The 14,854-nt window shown below is 41.0% G+C and overlaps 1 protein-coding gene across 1 annotated transcript in view; it reads right to left on the reverse strand.

Annotated features, from left to right (window-relative positions):
• The window catches only part of LOC121385388, a 66,661-nt gene that overhangs the window by 33,175 nt on the left and 18,632 nt on the right, over positions 1 to 14,854 (reverse strand). Inside the window, exons 4-7 of the mRNA XM_041516055.1 lie at positions 6,851 to 6,956; positions 3,528 to 3,655; positions 1,187 to 1,253; positions 36 to 145 (exon numbers count right to left, since the gene is read on the reverse strand). Coding sequence (XP_041371989.1) covers positions 36 to 145; positions 1,187 to 1,253; positions 3,528 to 3,655; positions 6,851 to 6,956 — 411 coding nt within the window. The remainder of the gene's footprint in view (positions 1 to 35; positions 146 to 1,186; positions 1,254 to 3,527; positions 3,656 to 6,850; positions 6,957 to 14,854) is intronic.

A 14,854-nucleotide genomic window follows, 5' to 3' on the forward strand; every position in this document is an offset into this window, starting at 1 on the left:
TAACGATGCACAGCACATTTTAATCACAGGTATACCTTGTGCACATGGAGCCTCATAACTTGTGTTGATAAACTGTAGCAAACGAGATTTCCCGGCTTCAGTGCACTGGGTTGTTTCTGCACAAGCCTTGAGAGTAGAAACAGAACTGGAAGACAACGAAAAGGAAAATAGTACTTGGTTCACGATAATTTATCACTTTTTAAACCAATATATATACATCTGCATCTACATCTACATCTACATCTACATCTACATATACGATGTACATACACATACACATACACATACACATACACATACACATACACATACACACATAGAGCGAGAGCGGGAGCGAGAGCGAGAGCGAGAGCGAGAGAGACAGAGACAGACAGACAGACAGAAAGACAGAGACAGACAGACATAGAGAGAGAGAGAGAGACAGACAGACAGACAGATAGACAGACAGACAGACAGACAGACAGACAGAAAGACAGAGAGAGAACTGAATGTTTAACAACATTGACATTTGACAGTTCTCACATACAGTCTTTGAAGGAAAGGAAAGAAATGTTTTATTTAACGACGCACTCAACACATTTTATTTACGGTTATATGGCAATAGACATAAGGTTAAGGACCACATATATCGAGAGACGAAACCCGCCGTCTTTTCGATTAGCAGCAAGGGATCGTTCATATGCATCATCCCACAGACAGGATAGTACATACCACGGCTTTTGATATACCAGTTGTGAGGCACAGGCTCAAACGAGAAATAGCCCAATGGGCCCACCGACGGGAATCGATCCTAGATCGATCGCGCATCAGGCGAGCGCTACCCCCCCCCCCCCCCCACCCCCCCCCGGGCCTTGGCTATTGTATGTCAAATATTTGGTAATGTACACACGTAGACGTCGGAAGAAACCCTCTACATTTTTCCATTAGTAGCAAGAGATTTTTTACATGCACCTTCCCACAGACAGGATAGCATATACAACGGCCTTTGATATACCCGTCGTGGTGCACTGGCTGGAACGAGAAATAGACCAATGGGCCCATGGACGGGGATCGATCCCACACCAACAGCGCATCAAGCCAGCGCTTAACCACCGGGCTACTTCTCGCCCTGGCAGATAAGCCGCTGGGTGATAAATTTCAATGCTTGAAAACGTATAGCCCGCGGGCAATACACAAATTTCGGTACCTGCAACTGGTAAACGAACCACACGTTTTGGCGAACACTGCATGGCATTGCTGGAAATTTGGATTGTCTACAAAAGATAAACATAAAAAAAATTAATTAAAAAAGAAAACAAAAACAAAACAAAAATGAAATATAATAAATTCTTAATCCACTAAAAGTAATTCCTTATTATATTTTCGGTGGGTGGGTTGTTGTTGTTTTTTTTCTTTCTTTTATTTGTTTTTTTTTGGGGGGGGGGGTTGGTCGTTGTTTCTTGTTGACAGGCGGTGGGGGGGGGGGTGGGGCGGGCAGACGTAGCCCAGTGGTAAACCGCTGGCTTAATGCGCGGTCGGTTTAGGATCGATCCCGGTCGGTGGGCCTATTGGGCTATTTCTTGTTCCAGCCAGTGCACCACGACTGGTATATGAAAGGCCGTGGTATGTGCTATCCTTTCTGTGGGTGCATTTTAAAGACCCCTTGCTTGTAATGCGAAAATGTAGCGGGTTTCCTCTCTAAGACTACATTTCAAAATTATCAAATGTTTGACATCCAATAGCCGATGATTAATAAATCAATGTGCTCTAGTGGTGCCGCGTACACTTAGTGAACAAAAACAGTTTAAGATTTTCATTTTTCTCACGTTGACATGTGGTATTATCAAAGAAAAAACAAAAAAACAAACAAACAAACAAACTTTGTTTCTTGTTCTTACTGTTGTTTTGTTGTTGTGTTCTGTGTTTTATGGAGAGGAGTGGAGTTGTGTGGAGAGGAGTGGAGTATTATGAAGAGGAGTGGAATGGTGTGGTGTTGAGAGGCGTGAAGTGTTACGGAGAGGAGTGGAATGGTGTGGTGTGGTGTGGAGAGGAGTCGAGTATTATGAAGAGGAGTGGAGTGGTGTCGAGAGGAGTGGAATGTTATGGAGAGGAGTGGAGTGGTGTGGAGAGGAGTGGAGTGGTGTCGAGAGGAGTGGAATGTTATGGAGAGGAGTGGAGTGGTGTCGAGAGGAGTGGAATGTTATGGAGAGGAGTGGAGTGGTGTGGAGAGGAGTGGAGTGGTGTAGAGAGGAGTGGAGTGGTGTGGAGAAGTAGATTGGAGTGGAGAGGAGTGAAGTGTTATGGAGAGGAGTGGAGTGGTGTGGTATTGAGAGGAGAGGACGGTGTGGTGTGGAGTGGAGTGGAGTGGTGTTGAGAGGAGTGGAGTGTGATGGAGAGGAGTGGCGTGGTGTGGAGAGGATTGGAGTGGAGTGGTGTTGAGTGGAGTGTTATGGAGAGAAGTGCAGTGGAATGGTATGGAGAGAAGTGGGGTGGTGTCGAGAGAAGAGGAGTGGAGTGGTGTTGAGAGAAGTGGAGGGGATGGAGTGGTGTGGACAGCAGAGGAGTGGAGTGGAGTGGTGTGGAGAGGAGTGGAGTGGGGTGGTATTGAGAGGAGAGGACGGTGTGGTGTGGAGAGGATTGGAGTGGAGTAGTGTTGAGAGGAGTGGAGTGGTATGGAGAGGACTGGAGTGGTGTGGAGAGGATTGGATGGTGTGGTGTGGTGTGGGGTAGAGTGGTGTGGAGTGGTGTGAAGAGGAGTGGAGTATTATGAATAGGAATGGAATCGTGTTGAGAGGAGTGGAGTGGTGTTGAGAGGAGTGAAGTTTTACGGAGAGGAGTGGAGTGGTGTGGTATTGAGAGGAGTGGAAGGAAATGGTGTGGAGTGGAGTGGTGTTGAGAGAAGTGGAGTGTAGAGGAGTGGATGGTCTGTTGTTAAGAGGAGTGGAGTGTTATGAAGAGGAGTGGAGTGGTGTGGAGAGGAGTGGAGTGGTGTTGAGAGGAGTGAAGTGTTATGGAGAGGAGTGGAATGGTGTGGAGAGGAGTGGAGTGTTATGAAGAGGAGTGGAGTGGTGTGGAGAGGAGTGGGGTGTTATGGAGAGGAGTGGAGTGGTGTGGAGAGGAGTGGAGTGGAGTGGATGGTGTGGTGTTAAGAGGAGTGGAGTGTTATGAAGAGGAGTGGAGTGGTGTGGAGAGGAGTGGTGTGGCTTGAGAGGAGTGGAGTGTTGTGGAGAGGAAGAAGAGGAGTGGAGTTGTGTTGAGAGGAGTGAGTGGGGTGGAGTGGTATGGAGAGGAGTGGAGTGGTGTGGAGAGGACAGAGTGTGGAAAGTGGGGTTTATGGAGAGGAGTGGAGTGGTGTGGAGAGGAGTGGAGTGTTATTTAGTAAAAGGTATTAACTTAAAGTGTAGAGAAATGAATGGAGTGTTTTAATCACTGACCTCAGGGCTAGTGGATTTTATATACATAGACAAGCCCAGACAGATATATATATACATAGACAGACTGAAAGACATATATCAAAAATGATAATTAAATAATCGAAACGCAATTACCTCCCTTGCATATTGAAGAACCGTAGACAAGAACGGCATTCCCTACGGCATCTGTGGGAGAGACCTTGCTGTTTGAGCAAACAGTAGGTATCTTCTCTTTGATGCATCGTAGGTATACTCTCACAGTTCTGAAATAAACAATGACTATTTAATGAAATGTCGGCCATTTCATTAACGGTCTCTTAATTTGTAGAGACAACACCCGCCCGAAAAAACACAACAAAAAAATACAGATGAGCTTTGCAGGATGGAATCAACATTTTAGCTATGATCATACAAAACAATGAGTGTGCAACTGGAAACACCGTAGAGCATAATGTTATATGTTAACACAGCAATGAAATATGTCACGGACACCATAAAAGGATCAGCATATTTTCAACAGTGAAAATATAGAAATCGTATCTACTTTTTTTTGTAAAAGTGCTGATTAAATTAGTCTCGTTTCTTCGTATTTAAATTTATTGATTACCAATCCATCTGATCGTCTTTGAAAATATAAATATGTAATTTAAACAACTGCACCTATAAAACAGGGATACGAAGTGCAGTTGTCACTAAACGAACAAACGAAGCTAAATTGATGACCATTGAGTGCACTTCTTTTGTTTTTGTGGAAGGTTTTGGAGGATTTTTGTCAGGTCACAGCAGTATTAAAATAAATGTTGATCATTTTTATTTAAATTTCGTTTTAAAAGTCTATGGTCAAGTAATTTTCTGAAAAAGTTCCATAACATTCTATTTTCGACAGGCAATTGGGGAAAAATATTGTTAAAAATTAGGAGTGTTCCTTGTTAAACGACATGTCAACTCGTGATAAATATGTTCATCACTCTTGATTTTATTCGAAAAAAACAATGAAATAGCTACTATTAAATGAATATGTTTCATGAATCAGTAAATGTAGCTTGGCATTCAACATCGCTATAAAATATACTGAGAAGCAATGAGTGTTTTTGTTAAAACACCGTAACGGTCACAAGTAACATTATGATGATGATCTAATTAGCCACATGTTCAACATGATTATAGCTTTAAAATGTACTCGTATCATAAACAAATATTTCTTTGCATTAAAACATGCATATTGCGTCAAACATGAATAAGCTTTCTCAGTGTTCCTTGACCTTAAATATCTTTACCATTTTGATCTTTGATGGGCTACTAAAAATATGACGAAAGGTGCATCACGTGTAAATATACTGAACAGCAAAAACGCAGCACCAGTTGATGATAACCTGTGAAACTCCATTAAAAATATCACAACCGTGCTACCTTAAAATGACATAACTTACAAAAACGAGTGCCTGGACACTCCATAAAACATAGCATAAAAAACGTAAATTGAATGCGCAAATCATGCTGATTGGGGCTATAAAAGATGGTCTCTGAAAAGCCACTATCATTTATGAAGTAGTCTTTGAGGGAACGTTAAACAAGTGATGGCAAGATTGACAGCTGAGGAACGTGAACGTGCCTTAGGCATGCTTCAAATCGACATTTCAAGTAGAGTCATCGCACTGCGGTTTGGATGTCACCATTCAACAATCACTAGACTCCACAGGAGATACCAGCAGACAGAAACCACCAGGGACCGTCCACGTCCAGGCCAACGACACCACGATAAAATCGCCATATTATTCGCCTCCATATTCGTGATCGAACGCTGCCAACTGCCAGGACTGCACCAACTGTTCAAGGTCGACGAGGGGTTATCAACGCAGACACTGTGCGTCGCCGTCTTCGTTCTGCTGGACTGCGTGCTCAACGACCATATTTTGGACCTATCCTGACTGATCGACATCGAAATGAGCGCCGACATTTGGCAGAAAGGTATCGTCATTGGAGATTACAACGTTGGCATTATGTAGCTATTCACTGACGAATCCCGTTTCCAATTAAGGAATGCTGATAGTCGGTTGCGGGTGTGGCGTAGGCGTGGACAACGTTACCACAATGACTGCCTTGTCCAGAAGGATTGATGGGGTGGAGGGAGTGTCATGGTGTGGAGAGGGATCGGTTATCATCACCGAACAGCACTCCATGTTTGCAGAATGAATGCCATTTACTACCGGGATAACGTCTTGCACAATCAGGTCATTCCCTTCTTTCATCAGCATCGGAATATGCACACATTTCAGCAAGACAACGCCTGAACGGACACAACATGTCTTACAACACTATCTAGCGAACAGTAATGTCCCTTTCCTTGAATGGCCAGCACTGCCCCCTGATTTATCGCCAATAGAGCATCTTTGGGTTTGCCTTGGTCAACTCATCTCACGTCGTCCAAAAATGAATAACCTTAGAGAACTGAAAAACGCACTACAGCAGGAGTGGAATGCTATCCCCCAGAAAACTATTCGCAGACCTATCGGGTCGATGAGAAGACGTTGCATGGCTTGTGTTGTTGCAGATGGTGGTCATACGCGCTATTGACTTTTCATTGTGACCCCACGTGTCTTTCATACGCAGATGAATTCAAACTAATCAATGATTGTGCATCCTTTTTTTTGTTTGTTGTCATTGTCAATCATCCATCTATTGCTGTTCACAACAAAATCATTTATTTCTCACGTATTCTTTTCGAAATCCAAACATTTCTTGGTGGTGCGTTTTCAGTGCTGTTTAGTATATTTAGATTTTTTAATATTAATTTAGAAAACAAAATATGTCAACACCGTAACATGGCAGCCACTACTAGTAGACCCTGTTCCGGAAAACCAAGTTGATAAAAATAATAAAATCCTATGTAAAGATCACTGCTTGAATTTGAAATATATTCACCGGACCCTAGATAAGACATGACCATAAGACATCATATTTTAAAAACATTATTTTTACAAAGGCACTATTATGCAAAGTGACAACTTCTGGGAGAATGGCCCACATACGTGTGTGTGTGTGTGTGTGTGTGTGTGTGTGTGTGTGTGTGTGTGTGTGTGCGCGCGCGCGCCTCTGGGTGTAGGGCCCACATACATTTTTCAGATCGCATACTTTAAAAATTTGATAATTTTGCAATTTAGATTAAATTAATCGAGTTCATGGCATTAGGTTTATTGACCTTTAAGCAAACGTATTAGGGTGACACTCCATAATTGACGTATACATTCATAGTCATCAAATAAAAACATTTCAATAGCAATTTTACACTGAAAGATGTCCAGCGTTCAGAAAACAAACAAAAAACGTTACGCACTAGTTTATTTTGATGTAAGGACATCCAAAATGACGTCATTCGAGTTTATGGGCCATTCTTCCAGAATACATATACACACATGTATATATTGTGCTAATCTAGGAAATTTGCAAATTAGACTTACTGGCAATACTGGACATATTCTTGTTTTAACAGATGACTCTGTGCTGTACTAAAATCTGCAGAACACTGTCCCGATAGTGAAGTTGAACAGGTTGTTATATCGTTTTCTAAAAGAAAATCAGGTGTATATATAATATATATATATATATATATATATATATATATATATATATATATATATATATATATATATATATATATATATATATATATATATATATCAATACAGATTCAATACATTCAATTTTAATATTCATATATGTAATGATTCCAGCATGGATTTTTCAGAAGCCGGATAGGGTCATATATACGGTAACACACGTGACATTCAAACATGTCTGTTAGCCTCTACTGAATAACTGTGATATATCGAGGTGCTACATGTGTGCTAGATGATGACGTATATATATGGCTATATATGTTACATATCACCATATATATTATATATATGGCGAGGGGTGGGCAGGAATATATACAAAAGGGTCGGTAACACCCGCGACCTGGAATATAACAAAGTTTTGAAGTGTCGTGGATTTCATTCAAAAATATATCTGTGAAGTGTGCACAGATAACAAGCTGATACCAAAGTGTGTAGATATAGACCTATGCCGGTCTAAAATAAAGGATAGTTATTCATATCTCCCTGGAATAATATATATCTGAGTTGGTGGTAACACACGTGACAAAAAGTAATACACGTGACAGAAAGTAACACACAATACATACACTGCACTCAGGGGAAGCTGGACAACACATACATACATATACTACTGGTAACCCACGTGACAAAAAGTAACACACGTGCACTCACGGGAAATCACCTGGGTTGTGTGCCCTACATTTAAAGCAAGGGAAACACCACAGCATCAGACTTTAAAACTAATGTGGGCGGGACTCGATTCACCAATGTGGTAAAGCGTTATACTTGCTCTGGGCGGTTTTTGACGGACCGTTCAAATCGCGCCCAATGGTCAACCCATTTGCGTAATTTTCTCTTTGGCCATAATACTTTGCGCCATTCAAAATTCCATAGCACCATGCACCCTGCCCCCGCCTGGGGTACTGGTCCAACTGCCCCCTTTCGTTTCTCCCTTTGCACCTGCCAGTGCATTTCTTCCCGATCTAACAACCCCCCCCCCTTTCCTGTCCTGGACGGAGGAGCCGGCCGAGGCCGGCTCTTGCGCCCAGCACAGGCGTGCGCTACAACAGCTTGTTTTGAATGTGCACGTGAAGCCCTATGACCTGACCTGACCTGACCTCAGGATGCCAGGTGGTTGCAGGTAAATACAGAGACTGCATCCGTGGAGGAAGTTGAGACAGGTAGGCAATTTTAAAATGTTAATAAATAGTAGTTGCTAATCAATTTTCAACTGATCACAGATGCTAATCAAAGTTTTAAAACCAAACTGTTCCCTGGTTTTATTATTAAATTTAAAGTTTTAATGCATCAAATGGGTTCTTTTTAATGAATAGTGAAATAGGTGAAAGTCAATATTTGAATAAGAACAAGACTAGTTAAAGGGTGAATCCTTCTTGGCTGCAATATTTAAAATGGAAATATCTCTTATAGGGAAGACAACAATAAATGGAAATATATTTTTTAAGAAAGACAATGGTTTGGAGATATTCTGATTAACATCCTTTAAACATGCCCCCAACCATTGCGGGTATTTTCCAAGCAACGAAAAGTTAAAGTTTGATCTATTTAATGACACCACTAGAGCACATTTACTAGTCCTCTACCGGTGTAACGTTGCCCATCTTTCTGTCCTGTCCGTCCGCCCGTCTGCCCGTCTGTCCATCCCACATATAGTTTTCCAGATTTTTAAATTTTATTATTATTATTTTTTTAATCACAGTGCCTGAAAGGAACGACACAAAGACTACATTTAATTGAATGAAGAGTTACCTGTTAATCCGCAGTTGGCATAGTACTTCGTCCGAGTATTTGCAAGTGTGGAATTGGCGGTCGTTTCATCGTTTTCATAGCAGTTTTGTTTATTGCTTATCAAGCAAAATATGTATCGGCTACTAAGTCTGCAAAATAAAGTAAAGTAAAGTAAAGTAAAAGTAAAGTAAAAGTAAAGTAAAGTAAAAGTTAAGTAAAAGTTAAAGTAAAAGTTTAAGTAATAGTAAAGTAAAGTAAAGTAAAGTAAAAGTAAAGTAAACGACATAATATAGTGAAATATATTATATCTCTAATATAGTGAAAAATACGACATAGTGTTAAAAGCTAGTGTCTGTCGCTTTAACAGCTAATCCAGAACTGAATATACCGATATGTGTTAAGTGTCTGTGGTCGTGTAACTCGTGTCGTGTCAGTAAAGTAGACTTAAATTAAACTAAACTAAACTAAACTAAAGTAAATTAAATTAATAAACAACTACACACAGACCCACACACCCACACCCACACAAATACGTTATAAAGAAAGAAAGAAAGAAAACAAGTAGTCCAGGTGTAGATGGAGGGGGGGGGGGGGGGGGGGGGGTCTTTACAACCTGAAAGGGAAATTTATGGGACTAGTATTTTTGTGTAGCTGACACCTTCCTGTAGTATGATCTGCCTGTTGATCGCACCAACTCTGGGGCAAAATATTAGCTATTAACATCAAAAACTAAAGTATACCCCTCATCTTAGAATTTGGTTATTTGGACACACTGTGAAGTATGTAGCCAAATATTTTCATTAAAACAAAGGAAAGATTTGCAAAAGTGGTCTCAGATACACTGCAGATATATAGCTATCAAAACCAGGGGAGGTTACACAATTTCAGATCGGGGGGGGGTGGCAGGGGGGGGTGGCGGGGTGGCCCCCCCCCCCCCACATTTTGGGAGGGGGGCACCAAACTACCAAAAAACCCATAACATATAGGTTTTAGAGGTGAGTCCCCATATACCACCCCAGAAAGGTGTCACAAAGGGATTAACACAGGGAGGTCCTTAAACTGTTCTCATTTCAGCGACATGAAAAACTATGTATAATTTTAGCTGCAAATGTTTTCAGTGGCAAAACTTGGTATTTGTAACTGAGTTCAGTTTTCGTTAAATCACTCATGGCTCAGTATGTTGATTCAGATGTATTCATCATCATCCGAGTAGTCAATTCTATCATCTTGTGATTCTTCTGTATCTAGCGCAGCATCATCAGAGTCCTCGCCTTCACAACAGAGAAGTGACATAATGTCATCCGGGAATGGAGTTTTTGTCCACTGAATAGACATGTCGTCTGTCCAACCATACAACGTTGGGCTTGGAGCATCGAAATCTGCAACAGACGATAATCTCCATATGCGGCACACATAATTGGCTCTCTAAATGTGTAAGGCCAAGCTCTCTTTGCAGGGTGGTAGCAGAGACTATTCGTCCGTCTTTGTTGTATTTTTCCCAGAATATTTGCTGTTGTGATGTGTTGACACGCTCGGTGCGCTTTCTATCATATAACTTGCAAACATAGTCTGGCAATATGATCCAGTATTCTGTCATTCAAATAATCCAATGGTCATTACCAAGCTCAGCAAAAGCTTCAATGTACGTTAGGTATCCTGAAATTGTATTTCTATGTGAAGCACAATACTAAAGGCGTTCCCTTCGGGAAAACTATAGACATATAATCAATTCCGATAATTCTTGGGATGTACGTGCGACTACAACAAAACCCCAATAATATATGTTTTTTGAGGTGAGTCCCCATATGTGTTTTTTTAGAAAGGTGTCACAAAGGGATTAACACAGAGAGTTCTTAAACGTAATGGTATGTCAAAACAATAACATCTAATTAATGACAATAAGTCTAAGTCTAGTGCTTATAAAACTTTTAGAGTCTATACTCAAGACTCTAACAGTCTGAGACTTTAAAGGAACAGACCCTAGTTTCAGCCCGAGAAAATAGGACACTACGTTTAGTAAATCTACAAACCTGTAACATATTTGGATAATGTTGTAACAGAAAGAAGCTAAAGCCTGTGATGTTTAAACTAAGAAATACCGTCTATAATAACTAGATCTTGTCTCGATAGACATTACTTCTCAAACGAAATAACTTTTTTAGAAACAAGCTCAATTTAAAAATTGCTGCCCAAATTCAACTGAGTACCCTACCCTCCCCCATCCCGAGTCAGGGCACCGATATATCAGAGGCAGGACTCGCAATGGAAGTGGGGGAGAACCCTAGTGGGCATGTGGGCCCGTTAACTAGATATCTATCTATCCCAAACGAACTAGGGTCTGTCGCTTGTATATATTATGGCAATGCCATACAAATTGCGATTGAGTCTGCACTCTAACCGTTTTATAAGCTTGGGACCCAGTGATACGTGTCACTGGTTGGGAAGTGTGTGTTCGTTTACAGGGGGGGGGGGGGGGGGGGGAAGACAAATATTTAAAAAGGGACCATGAAAAACGTCTTGTTTTGAGGGAATTCCGATTAACAGAGGGTCCGGTTTTGAGAGGTTTCAATGTATGTGTGTGTGTGCCCCCATATACTATACCCACATACTTTTTGGCACCTTCCCACCCACCTTTATGGCATATTATATATGTATAATATATATATATATGTATGTGTATATATATATATATATATATATATACGGCTCTAATATAGTAAAAAAAAAACGCCGTACTGTTTCAAAACTAGGGTCTGCCACTAACAACTAATCCAGCGACAGGTGCGCTCTAAGATTAACAACTAATCCAGCGACAGGTGCGCTCAGATTAACAACTAATCGATCGTCGACTCGTGGTATATAGGTGTTGTATTTGACGAGAATCGGGTTATAAGATTGCTCAGATTAGCAACTAGCTACACAGACCTCCAGCCCACCCCTTGTTAATATTAATATGTAGGGGAAGGCTAGAGGAAACTATATGTAATGTTTTGGCAATCGTTGACAACCAAACGGTCGCAACCTTTTGTGTCTAAAATGTAATTGTTTTCCAAAATCTGATGTTCTACGTCACCATACGAAAGTACAGCTCAGGTTCGTTTCGCATAGGGGCGTCGGGTTTCTTCGTGTAGTGTCGGTACTGGTTAACAACATGTAACTTTAATGCTATGACTGAACTCAAGAATAATCAAACTAAAGCTCTGTGGCATCAGATTTAGGAAACAATGTATATTTTAGACACAGTAGCTGGCTACCATATGGTTGTCGACGACTGCCAAAGCATTACATAGAGTTTCCTGTAGCCTTCCCCTAAATATCAATATAAATAAGGGGAGGGCTCAGGGTGACTCGAGCTAACTAGCAACTGGACAGTCGTAGAAGTCGTGAGATCGGCGAGTTGGCCAGCTTCGTCGTGACAGTTGATAGACTGAGTCTTTAACGAATAATTCAGTTGTTAAGTACGGTATACCAATATGCCTCAAGTGTCTAGGTCCCGTGCTTATAAACCTTAAAGTCTAGACTTTAATAAAGTCCAGACTTTAACGTCATGGCAACGCCATTCAAATAGCATTACGTTAAAGTCTGGACTTTATTAAAGTCTAGACTTTAAAGTTTTATAAGCACGGGCCCTGGTCGTGTAATTTGACTATCAGCAAGGGATACTTTTTTATCATCCATTAAAGGCTTTTGCAGGAGAAATCGCTGGCACTATATTTTGCGATATCTCCTGCGATATTCTTCTAGGAGATATCGCTTCTTTTTGTTACGTCACTATGTCTGTTTCAGCGCTAAACCTATTTTTAGTGACGTCACGACACTGTCGTTCTGCTAATTAACGAGTCTACCGCTGCCACATATAATGACATTCTACCGACATTACTGACATTGTTTACAATTGTCCCAAATGAAAAGAATGATAATGGATGATAAAATGAATAACACACACACACACACACACACACACACACACACGCACACACACACACACCCCTCGTGTCTTGTGATATCATAATTTACTAGAACTTGTTGATAAAAGTATAAAGATCCTCAGCAAGCCTCGGATTTCACACTTTTATCAACTGGTGCTAATAAATTATAATACCATAAGACACGAGGGGAGTATCCTCTGTATATGTACCATCCCACTGTCATGATATGTGTACACACCACAGATTGTGATACACTAGTTGTGGAGCACTGGCTGGAACGAGAAATAGCCCAAATGGGGCCCACCAACGGGGATCGATCCCAGACCGACCGCGCTTCAAGTGAACGCTTTACCACTGGGCTACTGTCGTGTTACTTACTTGCAGAAATCAACGTTGTTGTTTGACGCATCCGCCGCCGTCAGGTCAGTCTTCAGTTGTTCACACTCCGAAAGACATGCTTGTGCCTCAACACCTGAAAGAAACGGAATGTTCAATTAAGGTTCAAGTACGCTGGCCTGGTCACGCACCTCACGCAGCTATCCGGGCCAGTCTGTCCAGGACAGTGGGTTAGTGGTCAGTTTGTTAGGCAGAAACAAAAGTGATTGAGAGTGTTGCTTGTCTATACCTATTTTCGTGCTTATATCCAATTATGGTTCAAGCATGCTGGCCTGGGCACACCTCACTCAGCTATCCGGGGCAGTCTGTCCAGGACAGTGGATCAGTGGTCAGTTTGTTAGTCAGAGACGAAAGTGATTGAGAGTGTTGCTTGTCTATACCTATTTTCGTGCTTATATCCAATTAAGGTTCAAACACGCTGGCCTGGGCACACACCTCACTCAGCTATCCGGGGCAGTCTATCCAGGACAGTGGGTTAGTGGTCAGTTTGTTAGTCAGAAACGAAAGTGATTGAGAGTGTTGCTTGTCTATACCTATTTTCGTGCTTATATCCAATTATGGTTCAAGCACGCTGGCCTGGGCACACACCTCATTCAGCTATCTGGGGCTGCCTGTCCAGGACATTGGGTTAGTGGTCAGTTTGTTAGTCAGAGAGACGTCAAGAGACGTCGGCATAGTGGGCCGTCATGGGCGTACGGGCTCCCTTTTTTTCTTTTTTTAAATCTTTTTTTGGAGCATTACAGCCAAATGGTTATATAGGTTCCAAACGAATCATTACGCATTTTTACATGGATTACTACTAATACTGTGGGGGCGGGCCGTACAGTTAAATTATAGTTAAATTAACCCTTTGTTTGTCTATGGATTTGTATATGCTCCATCCCACACACAGCGTTATACAAAAATCGGGCTGTTACAACAGTTGGGTAGGGATAACAAAATTTATTATATAACATTTAGTGAAATATCTTAAAATATCAGTGAAAGAAAAATAAATATGTGGCTCAGTTCCGGAGTTATGGTAATTTTCAGTTAGAACGGCGGCCATTTTGTCCAAATTGGATTTTTTACTATATGGTGAGAGTGAGATGACCAATAAACTGAAAAACGAATTCCATGGCGTCGAAAATCAGCTTTCTGTGTGGCTTAGTTCCAGAGTTATGACCTAAAAAGTGGTTTTATACAAGAATCTAGTGTTAATCGGAGCTGAGATTTTTCTGACGGCGGCCATATTGGATTTTGTGCAAAGCGGAAATCAGGGGCCTAATTCACAAAGGTCTCTTAGACAACAAAGCATCCTCTTTGCAAGTCTTTTAGCACTGCACTTCGAGATCGCAAAGTTGCGAGAGTTTAGTGAATTAGGCCCTGGCCACTTCCCCAACTTGTATGCGGTGATTTTTTAAAGGGACATTCCTGAGTTTGCTGCAGTTTTTAAGATGTTATCGACTAACAGAGACATTTTAACGATTGTAATTACATATCAAATATATTTTTATGCATAAAATATTAGTGATTGTATATTAAACGTGTTTCTGATCGTTCTAATATATGTAGTAGGTTAAATTTCATTTTATTTCCTATAATATTTTTTTGTTACGAAATTATTTGAAGACAAAATCCAATTTGGGCTTCTTACAAATACTAAAGGGACATTCCTGAGTTTGCTGTACTTTTTAAGATATTATCGACTAACAGAAACGTTTCAACGATTGTAATTACATATCAAATATATTTTTCTGCCTCAATAACAATATTAGTGGCTGGATATTAAACGTGGTTTCTGATCGTTTCC

This window comes from Gigantopelta aegis, chromosome 11 (assembly GCF_016097555.1).
Source record: "Gigantopelta aegis isolate Gae_Host chromosome 11, Gae_host_genome, whole genome shotgun sequence".
NCBI classification, from domain to species: domain Eukaryota; kingdom Metazoa; phylum Mollusca; class Gastropoda; order Neomphalida; family Peltospiridae; genus Gigantopelta; species Gigantopelta aegis.